Here is a 14,339-nt window from a genome sequence, read left to right as displayed (position 1 = left end):
TATTCTGGATTTGTTAGTTTCTTCTCAGTGTTGTTTAGCTTGTGTCTCTATCCTCTGATTTTTCTGTGAATCTGAAGTTGAATCTAAAGTCTTAATTTGATTCAAGTTAAACATTTTTAGGGACAAATACTTCATAACTGGTACATTATGTAAAGGAGGCACATAATTCTGGGTTGTTGGTTTTATTTGTGATACTAAGTGGCCATGACCAGATCTTACTACGCTAGAGTGATGTTTTTCCCATTACAACTATCAGGTAATTAGTGGAGGAGTGATGATTTTGTACGTAAGAATAGCCAGTTTCCCACCAACGTTTGACCTTGTGGTTTTAGCATGCATTCAGGATCATTGCCTGAAGCAATTATTCTATTGAGGCCTGCAGTAGAATTTTCCTTTATAATGTAACAGTGAACATCTCTTAGCTTTGTTGGCTGCTTGCATTCCTTATTTTGTGAATTGCCTTTTTGTATCTTCGCTATTTTTTTTTTTTTTGTGGAAGTGGTTTTTTTTTTCTTACTGATTCGTAACAGCTTTTTATATATTGAATATTTTCCTTTTACTCTTTAATATGTCACCAAGACTACACATGAAACCCTAAGTATATCATAGAACATGAATTTTGGTAGGCTCCAACGCATGTTGACTTAGGTCTGCTTTATGCTGTTTTGTTTTAGAGGTTTTCCTATCTAATTTCAACCAACTGTGGGAGATAGACATTATTATCTATCTCTTGTTTTTCAGATGAAGGAAGTGAAGCTCAGAAAGTGTAAGCACTTTATTCAAGTTAACTAGTGAATAAATGGTGACATAAGAATAGATGTAAAGTTGAGACAAAATTATTGACTCTTGAGTGCAGGATGGAGGGAAGAGGAGACTCAACAGTACATGCAAAAAGTAAATAGGGGTTTTAGTGGTCAGTTCAAGGGCATCAGAAATGTAATGTAGTTACCATAAAAGCTACTGTAATCTTGGGCTTAATAGTAGTACAGTATCTAAGGTAAAGGAAATGTGAGCTCCCTTTTGTTCTTTACTTGTCAGGCGATAACTGAAATTTCATGCGCTACTCTGAGCACTGTGCTTCAAAAGGCGGTGAGACAAACTAGTACATACTTAGAGGGGAGCTTCCTTCTTCCATGAGAAATGATGGTAGGGTATTGCTCCATTGAAGTAAGTATTTAGGAACTACACGATAATTGTCCTAAGATAGCTGCCACGTGGAAGAAGGAAAAGACATTAGCTGTGTGATCTCATGCGGAAGGTCTGGGACCAATGAGGAAAAGTTATAAGGAGATAGATTTTAACTCAAGAAATAAAATGGTTTTATGATATCTAGAATGAAAATTTTTAGGGGGTGGTGAGTTAGAGGATTAGGTGAATTAGAGGAAAATAATATCCTATATCACTTGGCAGTGGTATCATAAAGGAGATTCAAGTGTAGGGTAGGTGCTTGGATCACAAGATAGTCAAGTGGAAGATTTTAGCATAGCCTCTTTAGAGTTGGTGTTAGTGGTACTTAGTGTGTTATGAAAGGATATAGGAAGGGCATTTAGCTAATACAGCCGTGGTGATAGGGTTATAGTCAGGCAAGCCTTCATAGAGTTGTAATGCTGAATCAGTGAATTGAGTTAGTGAATTAATGAATTGAGTCTTAAAGTAAGTAACTAAGAATTAGCCCAAGCCAAGAAGGGCGGAGTCTTTTCTTGGTTATTTTACAGTACAGAATTTAATTTTCTCCTTACTGTAACTCTGTAAGAAGTCACAATTGAATTTTGGTATAGTCCTATTTTTTTCTGTGTGAAAGCATTTATAAAATTATAATTATAAACAACTTTTTCCTTAGACTTTGTTGAGCCCTAGGCAGATAGTAAAGAGAGATTAGATGTGGGGAAAGAAGGAGCTCCACCTGGTACCCTACTAATCTGCATCTTAGCATCCACTTATCTCTGCTGTATTTGAAGAGAACTGCTTTGATGTCTTTGCTCTCATACACTTTCTCTGTTGAGATTCCCTTCAACTAAGTATCAATAAACTTCCCTTCTGTATCCAAATACAGAATTTTTCTTTTGTGTCTACACTGGTCCATTTTATGTTTGCATTATTCCTCTGTCTTTATAGGAATGCATTGTGTGGAAAGCTTCAGTGTGAGAATGTACAAGAAATGCCTGTATTTGGTATTGTGCCTGCTATTATTCAGACTCCCAGCAAAGGCACCAAATGTTGGGGTGTGGATTTCCAGCTAGGATCAGATGTTCCAGATCCTGGGATGGTGAATGAAGGCACAAGGTGTGACGATGGAAAGGTAATCAAAATGTTTTCTCTTTACGAAGTAAAATTGAAAAAATTAAAAAACCCATATACAAAGTAAGTAGTTGTTCTTTTCTGATTTATAAAAGAAATCTACATTTATTATAGAGATTTTAGAAAATACAAAGCCACCAAGGACAAAATTAAGAATGGTTGTCTACTATCCAGATTTCACTGGCAGTCATATTTTATAACCCCTGGTCTGTGTTGCAATATACTGTGCATATTTCTTTCCCTGATCATTGTGCTATAATTTATTAGCCAGTCTCCTATTATGGGGGCACCTAGGTGATTATCACCAGGATTGTGTGTGTGTGTATGCTTGCGTGTCTCTGTCCTAGAAATGTCATAGTGCGCATCTGCCCACGCTCCCTGCTACCTGGTCACCGCGGTTTGGATGAGATATGAGTCAAGAATCAGCCAGCTCCTGACTTACTACCGGTGGTTTCTATATGAGAAGATGAGCTAGGCCATATTGCTTTTTGGGGGGAATATATATTATGAAAGATAATTAAGAGTAGTGCAGAAACTGTAAGACTTCTTTAGTATGCCATGAATTAAGAGCAGGGCTAGAAGAGTTATGGCAAACTTCAGTCGTATGAGATATAGGGAAGCAGGAGTGTTAAGCAAGTTGAAACCAACTTAGAGGACACTAGAGGATAGGAGGAGGGATAGAACATAACTGACTAATAAAAAGACAGGTGGACTTGCAAGTTACCTCAATGTCTACAGAGTTTTCAGTACCAATTCTGTCCTTTCCTTCTTACAGAAATACCCTTATATTTCTGTGCCTGTCTTTGCCATTATGAAAACGCGATTGCTGTAGTTACTATAAACAGTGCTGAGGCAAATGGTTTTATATAAAACTTACAGAGTATTATGATTGTTTTCTGAGGTTAAATTACTATAATGGGGCGTGCATGCCTTTTTTTTTTTTTAATTGATTTATTTATTTGAGAGAGAGACCACGAGTGGAAGGGGCAGAGGGAGAGGGAGCGAGAATCTCAAGCAGACTCTGCACTGAGCATGGAGCCTGACGGGGGCTCCATCCCACAACCCTAAGATCATGACCTGAACCGAAATCCAGAGTCAGATGCTCAACCGACTGAGCCACCCAGGAGCCCTGGGTGTGCGTACTTGTAAGGTTTTAGATAGAGTTTTGCCAGATTTCTCTTTAGAAAAGTGTTTAATAGTTTACCTTCCAGCCAGTTTTCAGTGGGAAGTGTTTTAATTCTTCATACCATAGTCAAGATTAGCTATAATTTTAAAGCTTTCATTGGTGGTTTCCTTTTTATTACACTCTTTCTTATTAGTGATGTTAAATCTTTTTGGTCTGTATATATTTATTCCTTCTTTTGTGATTTGCCTTATTGATGTTCTTCATCCACTTAAAAATTGGTCTGTTTTCTTACTGATTTTAAAGAACTTTTATTAATTTATGTCATGTATAATAAATGTTATTTATATAACATAGTATTTTTGTATATGAATAGGATGTATATGTGTGTGTGTGTGTGTGTGTGTGTGTGTGTGTATATATACGTATACATACACATGCCTGGTTTATTTCTTGCCTCTTCTTTCTTTTGTTTCTAGTAATTTTTTTGCTATGTTTGCATCTTTATGTATTCAAATCTGTTATTCATTTCCTTTATGGTTTCTGACTTATGTATTTTATAAGGCCTTTCTCAGCATAATATTAGATCATTATTCTCTGGTATTTTCTAGTAGATTTTGTTTTTCATTTAATTCCCCTCTAATCTAGGGGAATGTAGAATGTATATAGTATGAGGTTGGCATTCTTTTTTCCCCCTTTTATCATTTATTCATTCAGAAATCATTACTGTGTGCTGAGTTCTAATGTCATTTTCTTCAGAATGGTTTATCATTTCCTTAACCTCATTTATAATCTCTCTCCTTTAATATGAAAACTTATTTAAATTACTTATTAAATTTGTATATAGTCTGGGGCTTCATTTCTGTTTTTTTCTCTTCATGCCTACTGATACTTCTAACTACTCATGTGTTTGTACTGCCTTGTTTCAGTTTTTATTGGTTTTATAATGTATTTTTAGTATCTGGTCATGTAAATGTCCATTCATTTTTTTTTTTCTGATTTTCTTGGCTATTTTTTTTCATTTATCATTCCAGATGAACTTTAGATAATCTCAAGGTACAAAAAAATTAAAAACTTAAAAATTAAAAAGCGCTTTTTATTTTGGTTGGGATAACATTAAATTTGTAAACTTATAATGGGAAAAGTGACATCATTACATTATTGAGTCTTCTGATAGGAGAGCGTGGTATGGGCCTCCATTTTTGGGGGGCTTTTAAAGATACTCATAAAGGTTCTTCTATTTTTTTTTGTTTGTTTTATTGCTGGGTATATTTTTATTGCTATTATGAATAGGCCCCTTTTCTCCTGTTATAGTTTCTAATTTGTTATGTTACAATTTCTAATTGTTTTTATTGACAAGAAAAGCGGTTTTGTTTGTATTTTCAACGAGGTATTATTGATATTCAGAAAAAAATTGATTTGTATATGTTTATTTTGTTTCCAGCTATATACTTAGTGTCACATATTTCTATTGTTAATTATATTAGAATTTTCTAGGTCAACAGTCTTCATCTGTAAATGATAAAGTGTTCATTTCCTTTCTGATACTTACAATTTGGATTTATTTTCTTGTGTAATTGCAATGATAGCACTTCCAGAATAATTTCAAATAATGATAGCATACATCTTTGTCTTGACCATCTTAGGATGGGAATGCATCTAGCCTTTCAGGGTTATGTATGATTTTGGCTAGTGGCTTGGGGTAGATAGTATTTTTCCTTTAGTGGAATATCCTTTTAATCCTATTTAATAAGAATAAAAAAAGAATACATTTTACATTTTATGAGTAGTTTTTTTATTTTAAAAATATTAGATAATATTGAAATAATCATTATTTACTTTTGACCTACTGATGTGTGCTGGGTTATCTCAATAAATTCCCTAACATTAAATTTACATTCTTGGAGCACACACTGGTAACATTAAATTTTTCTTTAGATATATTCCTGGATTCTGTGTGCTGGCGAATTTAATTTTGAATTTCTGTAACTGTATACTTTCGATGTTTTTTCAATTTATGAAATTTTACTCTGTGGATTATAGTCCGTACTCTTAGGTCTCAACAAAAACTCGGATAAGATTGAAATAAAGCATAACAGGAAATTAATTGATTTAAACCAAAGAATCACATAAAGAGCTTTGGAACCCAGAATCTCAAATAATGTTCTATGATTCTTTCTGGTATTTTTCATCTTTGCTTCTCCCTTGTTGGCTCCCCACCCCTCTCCAGCCATGGCTTTATTTGGATATAATTGACACATAACATGATATAAGTTTAAGGTGTACAGTGTGATGATTTGATACATGTATTTATTGCAAAATGAATACCATGGTAAGGTTAATTGACACATCTATTACCTCACATAAATATATTTTTTGTTTGTTTGTTTTGGTGGTAGCAACATTTAAGATTTACTCTCTTGATAACTTTCAAGCATATAATATTGTTAACTATAATCACCATGTTGAATATTAGATACCCAGAACTTACTCATCTTATAACTTGGAGTTTGTGCCATTGGACCAACATCTCATTTCTCCCACTTCCCAGCCTCTGGAAGCCACCATTCTACTCTTTTGTTTCTGAGTGTGACTTTTTTTTTTTTTTAATTCTACATTTAAGTGGGATCATGCGGTATTTGTCTTTCTTTGTCAGACTTATTTCATTTAGAATACCCTGAAGGTCTATGCATCTTGTTGCAAGTGGCAGGCTTTGTTGTTCAGGAGTGTGTTGTTTACTTTTATTCATTCATTTAATTATTTATTATTTATTTATTTTTAAAGATTTTGTTTATTCATTTGACAGAGAGAGAGAGAGCAGAAGCAGGTGGAGCAGCACGTAGAGGGAGGGGGGAGAGGCAGGCTCCCCACCAATCAGGGAGCCTGACTAGAGGCTCGATCCCAAGGACCCCAGGATCATGACCTGAGCCAAAGGCAGATGCTTGACCGCCTGAGCCAGACAGGAGCCCCTGTTGTTTACTTTCTACATTTTTGTGACTTTTCCATTTTTCCTCCTGTCACTAATTTCTAGTTTCATACCATTGTGTTTGGAAAAGATACTAGATATGATTTCAGTATTCTTAAATTTGTCAAGTCTTGCTTTGTGGCCCAACATAAGTTGTATCCTGTAGTATGTTCTGTGTGTGCTTGAGAAGAGTATGTATTCTGCTGCTGTGGCATGGGCTGTTCTATTTATGTTTGTTAGATCCATTTTGGTCTGTAAAGTTCTTTAGGTCTGCTGTTTCCTTATTAAATTTCTGTCTGTATGATCTATCCAATGTTGAGAGTAGGGTATTGAAGTCCACTACTATTATTGTATTGCTGTTTATTTCTCCCTTCAGTTTTGTTATTATTTACTTTAAATATTTAGGTGCTCCAGTGTAGGGTGCTTAAATACCTAAAATTGTTACATCCTCATGGTGATTTGATTCCTTTTTTTTTTTTTAAGATTTTATTTATTTATTTGACAGAGAGGCAGCAAGAGAGGGAACACAAGCAGGGGGAGTGGGAGAGGAAGAAGCAGGCTCCCTGCTGAGCAGGGAACCCAGTGTGGGGCTCGATCCCAGAACGCTGGGATCATGACCTGAGCCAAAGGCAGGCGCTTAATGACTGAGCCACCCAGGCGCCCCTAATTAGACTCCTTTATCCCCATTTCATGACCTTCTTTGTCTCTTGCCACCAGTTTTGACTAAAAGTCTATTATATGTGATACAAGTATCACTATTTACATGGAATATCTTTTTCTATCCCTTCGCTTTCAACGTGTGTGCCCTTACTACTAAAGTGAGCCTTTTTTAGGCAGCATATTTTTGGATCTTTTTTTTTTTTAATCTATTCAGCCACTTTGTGTCTTCTGATTGGAAATTTAGTTCATTTATATTTAAAGCAATTATTGATAGGTATTGATTGTCATTTCATTAAGTTGACTCTTTTTCAGTTCTTTTGTTCCTTTCTTCCTCTCTCGGTATATTCCTTTGTGATATATTTTTTTTTTGTAGTGTATGCTTTATTTTTTTTTATTTTTATTTTTTTTAAATTTTATTTTATTATATTATGTTAATCACCATACAGTACATCCCCAGATTCCGATGTAAAGGTTTGATGCTTCATTAGTTGCGTATAACACCCAGTGCACCATGCAATACGTGCCCTCCTTACTACCCATCACCAGTCTATCCCATTCCCCCACCCCCTCCCCTCTGAAGTCTTCAGTTTGTTTCTCATAGTCCATAGTCTCTCATGTTTCATTCCCCCTTCTGATTACCCCCCTTTTCTTTATCCCTTTCTTCCCCTACCGATCATCCTAGTTCTTATGTTCCATAGATGAGAGAAATCATATGATAATTGTCTTTCTCTGCTTGACTTATTTCACTTAGCATTATCTCCTCCAGTGCCGTCCATGTTGCAGCAAATGTTGAGAATTCGTTCTTTCTGATAGCTGAGTAATATTCCATTGTATATATGGACCACAGCTTCTTAATCCAGTCATCTGTTGAAGGGCATCTCGGCTCCTTCCATGATTTGGCTATTGTGGACAATGCAGCTATGAACATTGGGGTGCATATGGCCCTTCTCTTTACTACGTCTGTATCTTTGGGGTAAACACCCAGTAGTGCAATGGCTGGGTCATAGGGTAGTTCAATTTTTAACTTTTTAAGGGACCTCCACACTGTTTTCCAGAGTGGCTGTACCAACTTGCATTCCCACCAACAATGTAGGAGGGATCCCCTTTCTCCACATCCTCTCCAACAATTGTTGTTTCTTGCCTTGTCTATCTTTGCCATTCTAACTGGCGTAAGGTGGTATCTCAGTGTGGTTTTGATTTGAATTTCCCTGATGGCTAATGATTTTGAACATTTTTTCATGTGTCTGTTAGCCATTTGTATGTCTTCATTGGAAAAGTGTCTGTTCATATCTTCTGCCCATTTTATGATTTGTTTATTTGTTTCTCGTGTATTGAGTTTGAGAAGTTCTTTGTAGATCTTGGATACCAGTCCTTTATCTGTGGTGTCCTTTGCAAATATATTCTCCCATTCCGTGGGCTGTCTCTTAGTTTTTTTGACTGTTTCCTTGGCTGTGCAGAAGCTCTTTATCCTGATAAAGTCCCATAAGTTCATTTTATCTTTTATTTCTCTTGCCTTTGGCGATGTGTCGTGAAAAAGGTTGCTCTGGCCGATGTCATAGAAGTTGTTGCCTATGTTCTCCTCTAGAATTTTGATGGATTCCTGTCTCACATTGAGGTCTTTCATCCATTTGGAGTTTATTTTTGTGTATGGTGTGAGAGAGTGGTCAAGTTTCATTCTTTTGCATGTAGCTGTCCAATTTTCCCAGCACCATTTATTGAAGAGACTGTCTTTTTTCCACCGGATGTTTTTTCCTGCTTTATCAAAGATTAGTTGCCCAAAGAGCCGAGGGTCCATTTCTGGGTTCTCTATTCTGTTCCATTGGTCGATGTGTCTGTTTTTGTGCCAGTACCATGCTGTCTTTGTGATCACAGCTTTGTAGTACAGCTCGAAATCCGGCATTGTGATGCCCCCAGCTTTGTTTTTCCTTTTCAACAGTTCCTTGGAGATTCGGGGCCTTTTCTGGTTCCATACAAATTTAAGGACTATTTGTTCCAGTTCTTTGAAAAATGTCCTCGGTATTTTGATCGGGATAGCATTGAAAGTGTAGATTGCTCTGGGTAGTATGGACATTTTAACTATGTTAATTCTTCCAATCCATGAGCATGGAATATTTTTCCATCTTTTTATGTCTTCCTCAATATCTTTCAAAAGTGATCTATAGTTTCTAGGATATAGGTCCTTTACGTCTCTGGTTAAGTTAATTCCAAGGTAACGTATGGTTTTTGGTGTTATTGTAAATGGGATGGATTCCCTAATTTCTCTTTCTTCAGTCTCGTTATTCGTGTATAGAAATGCAACTGATTTCTGGGCATTGATTTTGTATCCTGCCACCTTACTGAATTGTTCTATAACTTCTAATAGTTTGGGAGTGGATTCCTTTGGGTTTTCCATATAGAGTATCATGTCATCTGCAAAGAGAGACAGTTTGACTTCTTCTTTGCCGATTTGGATACCTTTGATCCCTTTTTGTCTTCTGATTGCTGTTGCAAGGACTTCTAGTACTATGTTGAATAATAGTGGCGAGAGTGGGCATCCTTGTCGTGTTCCTGATCTTAAGGGAAAGGCTTCCAGCTTTTCCCCATTGAGAATAATGCTTGCAGTAGGCTTTTCATAGATGGCTTTTATGAGATTGAGAAATGTACCCTCTATTCCTACACTCTGAAGGGTTTTAATCAGGAAAGGATGCTGTATTTTGTCAAATGCTTTTTCTGCATCAATTGAGAGGATCATATGGTTCTTGAGTCTTTTCTTGTTGATATGATGTATCACATTGATTGATTTGCGAGTGTTGAACCATGCTTGCATCCCAGGTATGAATCCCACTTGGTCATGATGGATAATCCTTTTAATGTACTGTTGGATTCTATTAGCAAGGATCTTGTTGAGGATTTTGGCATCCATATTCATTAGAGAAATCGGTCTGTAATTCTCCTTTTTGAGGGGGTCTTTGCCTGGTTTGGGGATCAAGGTAATATTAGCCTCATAGAATGAGTTTGGTAGCTTTCCTTCTGTTTCTATTTTTTGAAATAGCTTTAGGAGAATAGGTATTATTTCTTCTTTGAATGTTTGGTAGAATTCCCCAGGAAAACCGTCTGGGCCTGGAGTTTTATTATTTGGAAGGTTGTTTATCACTGACTCAATTTCTTCATAGTTAATTGGCCTATTTAAGAAATCTATTTCTTCCTGTTTCAGTCTTGGTAGTTTATAGGTTTCCAGGAAGGCCTCCATCTCTTCCAGATTGTTTAGTTTTTTGGCATATAGCTGTTGATAAAAGTTTCTAATAATCCTTGCAATTTCAATGGTGCTGGTCGTGACCTCTCCCTTTTCAGTCATAATTTTAATAATCTCAGTCCTTTCTCTTTGTTTTTGGACAAGTTTTGCCAGTGGTCTATCAATTTTATGGATTCTCTCAAAGAACCAGCTTCTAGTCCTGTTGATCTGCTCTACTGTGCTTCTGGTTTCTAATTCATTGATTTCTGCTCTAATCTTGGTCAACTCCTTCCTTGTCAGTGGGTTAGGCCTGTCCCTCTGTTGCTGTTCCAGTTTCTTGAGGTGAGAATATAGAAACTGCATTTTAGATTTTTCTATTCTTTTGAGTGAGGCTTGGATGGCTATGTATTTCCCCCTTAGGACTGCCTTTGCAGTATCCCATAGGTTTTGGACCGTTGTGTATTCATTCTCGTTGGTCTCCATAAATTGTTTAATTTGTTTTTTGATTTCCTGGTTTATCGAGTCATTCTTGAGCAGGATGGTTCTTAGCCTCCAAGTGTTTGAGTTTCTTCCAGGTTTTTCCTTGTGGTTGAGTTCCAATTTCAGAGCGTTGTGGTCTGAGAATATGCAGGGGATAATTTCAATCTTTTGGTATTGGCTGAGACCTGTTTTGTGTCCCAGAGCATGATCTATTCTTGAGAATGTTCCATGGGCATTTGAATAGAATGAGTATTCTTTGGTTCTGGGGTGTAGTGTTCTATATATATCTATGAGGTCCAACTCGTCGAGTATGGCATTCAAAGCCTTTGATTCTTTGCTTAGTTTTTGCCAGGGTGTTCTGTCTATTTCTGATAGTGGGGTGTTGAGGTCCCCTACTATTACTGTGTTCTTATCTATATGTCTCTTTATTTTGGTTAAGAGTTGGCTTGTGTATCTTGCTGCTCCCCTGTTGGGGGCATATATATTAATAATTGTCATATCCACTTGTTGAATACTTCCTTTAAGAATAATATAGTGCCCTTCTGTATCTCTCTCTATGGCCTCTAGTTTAAAATCCAGTCTATCTGATATGAGAATTGCTACTCCAGCTTTCTTTTGAGGTCCATTTGCGTGGAAGATGGTACTCCATCCCCTTACTCTAAGTCTGAATGCATCTTTGGGTTCAAAATGAGTCTCTTGTAGACAGCAAATGGATGGGTCATGTCTTTTTATCCAATCTGCAACCCTGTGGCGTTTTATGGGAGAGTTTAAGCCATTTAGATTGATAGAGATTATTGACAGATATGATTTTAATGATGCCATTTCTCTTTAAAGTCTTTGTATCGGTTGTGACTTGCTGCTCTGTATCACTCTTGGGGCCTTTTTACCTTTATAGAGCCCCCCTTAATATCTCCTGTAGGGCTGGTTTCGTGGTTACGAAATTGGTTAATGATTGGCGATTTTGGAACGTCTTTATTTCTCCATCAATTCTGAATGACAGCTTTGCTGGATAAAGGATCCTTGGCTGCATGTTTTTCTCTGAAAGAGCTTTAAAAATGCCCCCCCAAGCCTTTCTCTCATTCCAGGTCTCTGTAGACAGGTCTGACGTAATCCTGATACCTTTGCCTTGGTACGTGAGAAATTTCTTTGCCCTGGCCGCTTTCAATACTGTATCCTTGGATCTAATATTTGCGAATTGCACTATGACATGCCGTGGCGTAGGTTTGTCCTGGTTGAGCTTGGATGGGGTCCTCTCTGCCTCTTGGACACGAATGCTTGTTTCCCTTGCTAGATTAGGGAAGTTTTCAGCTACAATTTGTTCAAATATCTCTTCTAGACCTCTGTTTTTCTCCACCCCTTCAGGGATGCCGATGATTCTGACATTGGATCGTTTCATAGAGTCAGTAATCTCCCGTAATCTACATTCGTGGGCGTGGATTTTTTTAAGACCAGCTTCTATTTTCGTTTTTTCTTCTACTAACCCATCCTCCAATTCGCTAACGCGTTCCTCTGCCTCGGTGACCCTGGCCGTCAGAGCCTCTAGTTTTGACTGCATTTGGCTCATAGAATTTTTAATTTCTGTCAGATTCGCTCTCATTTCTGCCCTTAGGGATTCTATATTCTCAGCAACGCTTTCTCTGATGCTTTTTTCAAGTTTACTCATCATCTTGACCATTGTTGCTCTGAATTCCATTTCTGATAATTGGGATACATCCATATGTATTAATTCTGTGGCCGAGGCCAATTCTGTGGCAGAGGCCACAGACTCATTATCTTTTCTTTGCTGGGGGGGACTTCTCCTTCTCGTCATTCTGATGAAGAGAGATTGCAGGGTTGTCCAGAGCCCAAGTGTTGACTGGGACCCAGGCCGTGCGCCCTTGTTTTATAGAGATCTTAGGGATGTGGGCTTCTTCCTTAAAGAGTTTATTTATTTATTTGAGAGAGAGAGAGACAGTCAGCAAGAAAGGGAACCCAAGCAGAGGAGTGGGAGAGGAAGAAGCAGGTTCCCGGTGGAGAAGCCCGATGAAGGACTCCTTACGGAGCGTTGTGATCACACCCTAATCCGAAGACAGGTGCTTGGTGACTGCGCCACTCAGGCGCTCCGGGTTGTGGGCTTCTTGATTTTTCAGCCTGCCTTCTGGGGGAGGGGCCTGCCTGCAGGTACTCAGAAAACCCTGTTTGGGTAGAGTCTCTGTGTCCCTTGCGAGGGGGGATGGGGATGGGCACCCTGTGAGCCGGTATTTCCGGGCTTTTGTTCTCTGGCGGCTTTCCCTGGCGGTTTGCTATGCCTCTTCTGAGAGAGCAGCAGCGGCTGAAATTCAGCCTCTGTCTCAGAACAGAGGGATCGCGGATCGTTCTCCACTGATGTTCTGGCCACTTTAACTCTGTTTCTGTTGGTGCTGCTCAACCCTGCAGCATCCCGGGCTGTGCGCCCCACACCCGGCGTCCCAGCCCTCACTTCCAGGGCCGGCACGTCTCTGTCCTTTGTGTTTCCAACCCCGCCCGCCGCCAGCCGCCCCGCGCGGGCTCCCGGAGCTCCCCGTCTCAGTCTGGTGTCTCACGGGTGCTGACCGCGAGTCCGCCTGCTCCCCCGTGCAGGTGGCCCTCCAGCCGCCAGCCGCCCCGCGGACGCTCCCGGAGCTCCCGGTCTCAGCCTCGATCCAGTGAGCACACCGGAGCTCCGGAGCTCCGTGAGATGCTTGGTGGTGCACGCTCCCCTCACGGACTCAGTCTGCCGTTTCCAGAGTGCGGGTCCGCGGTCCGCCCGCTCCCCGGTGCAGGTGGCCCGCCATCCGCCCTGCGCTCGCGCTCCTGGAGCTCGCGTTCTAAGTCTGTTGTCTCGCGGGTGCTGTCCGCGAGTCCGCCTGCTCCCCCGTGCAGGTGCCCCGCCAACCGCCAGCGGTCCCGCGTGCGCTCCCGGAGCTCCCTTCTCAGCCTGCTGTCTCAAGCGTGCGGGTTTTGGTCTGTCCGCTCCCCCTTGCAGGTGGCTACCGCTTCCCGGCGCCCTGACACGGCGGCTCCCTCCCCCTTCTGTTTAGCTCCGATATCTGTGCGCGGTTTCACGGCTCCCCGCTTCGTACCTCGATACTCAGCGCTGGAGATGTTCATTTGTAGAGATCCAGATGTATCTTCCTGCGTCTCAGGCTGATTCCGTGGATATTCCTGCTGGTCTGGTACCTATCCAGCTCAACTCAAGGGACCGGCTGAAAAAGGGGTCCCCTACTCCTCCGCCATCTTAACCTCCTCTCTCTCTGTAGTGTATGCTTTAATTCTTTTCTCTTTATCTTTTGCATGCCTACTATGTTTCTTCTTTTGTGGTTATCATGAGGTTTATATAAAACACTTTGTAGATATAACAGTCCATTTTAAGCTGATAATAACTTACCTTCGATTGCATACGCAAACTCTACACTTTTACTTCTCTCATATTTTAAACTATCGTTGTTATACTTTGCATCTTTTTATATTGAGCATCCATTAAGTTATTAGTTATTTTTATTTTTTTTAAGTTTTATCCTAGAGATGAAGTGATTTATATATCACCATTACAGTATTAAGGTATTCTGAATTTGACTATGTATTTGGTTAATGAGTTTTATGGT

At 39.2% G+C, this 14,339-nt stretch overlaps 1 protein-coding gene across 3 annotated transcripts in view; it reads left to right on the top strand.

Moving 5' to 3' along the window:
• Positions 1–14,339, top strand: part of ADAM9 (ADAM metallopeptidase domain 9) — a 142,681-nt gene that overhangs the window by 92,219 nt on the left and 36,123 nt on the right. For all 3 annotated transcript variants that reach the window (XM_002925248.4, XM_019805972.2, XM_034647445.1), the window contains exon 16: positions 2,116–2,299. In XM_002925248.4, the coding sequence (XP_002925294.1) occupies positions 2,116–2,299 (184 nt within the window). The remainder of the gene's footprint in view (positions 1–2,115; positions 2,300–14,339) is intronic.

This window comes from Ailuropoda melanoleuca, chromosome 18 (assembly GCF_002007445.2).
Source record: "Ailuropoda melanoleuca isolate Jingjing chromosome 18, ASM200744v2, whole genome shotgun sequence".
Lineage (NCBI taxonomy): Eukaryota > Metazoa > Chordata > Mammalia > Carnivora > Ursidae > Ailuropoda > Ailuropoda melanoleuca.
Note: the sequence above shows the minus strand (reverse complement) of the source record. Positions and strands in the feature narration are given on the sequence as shown.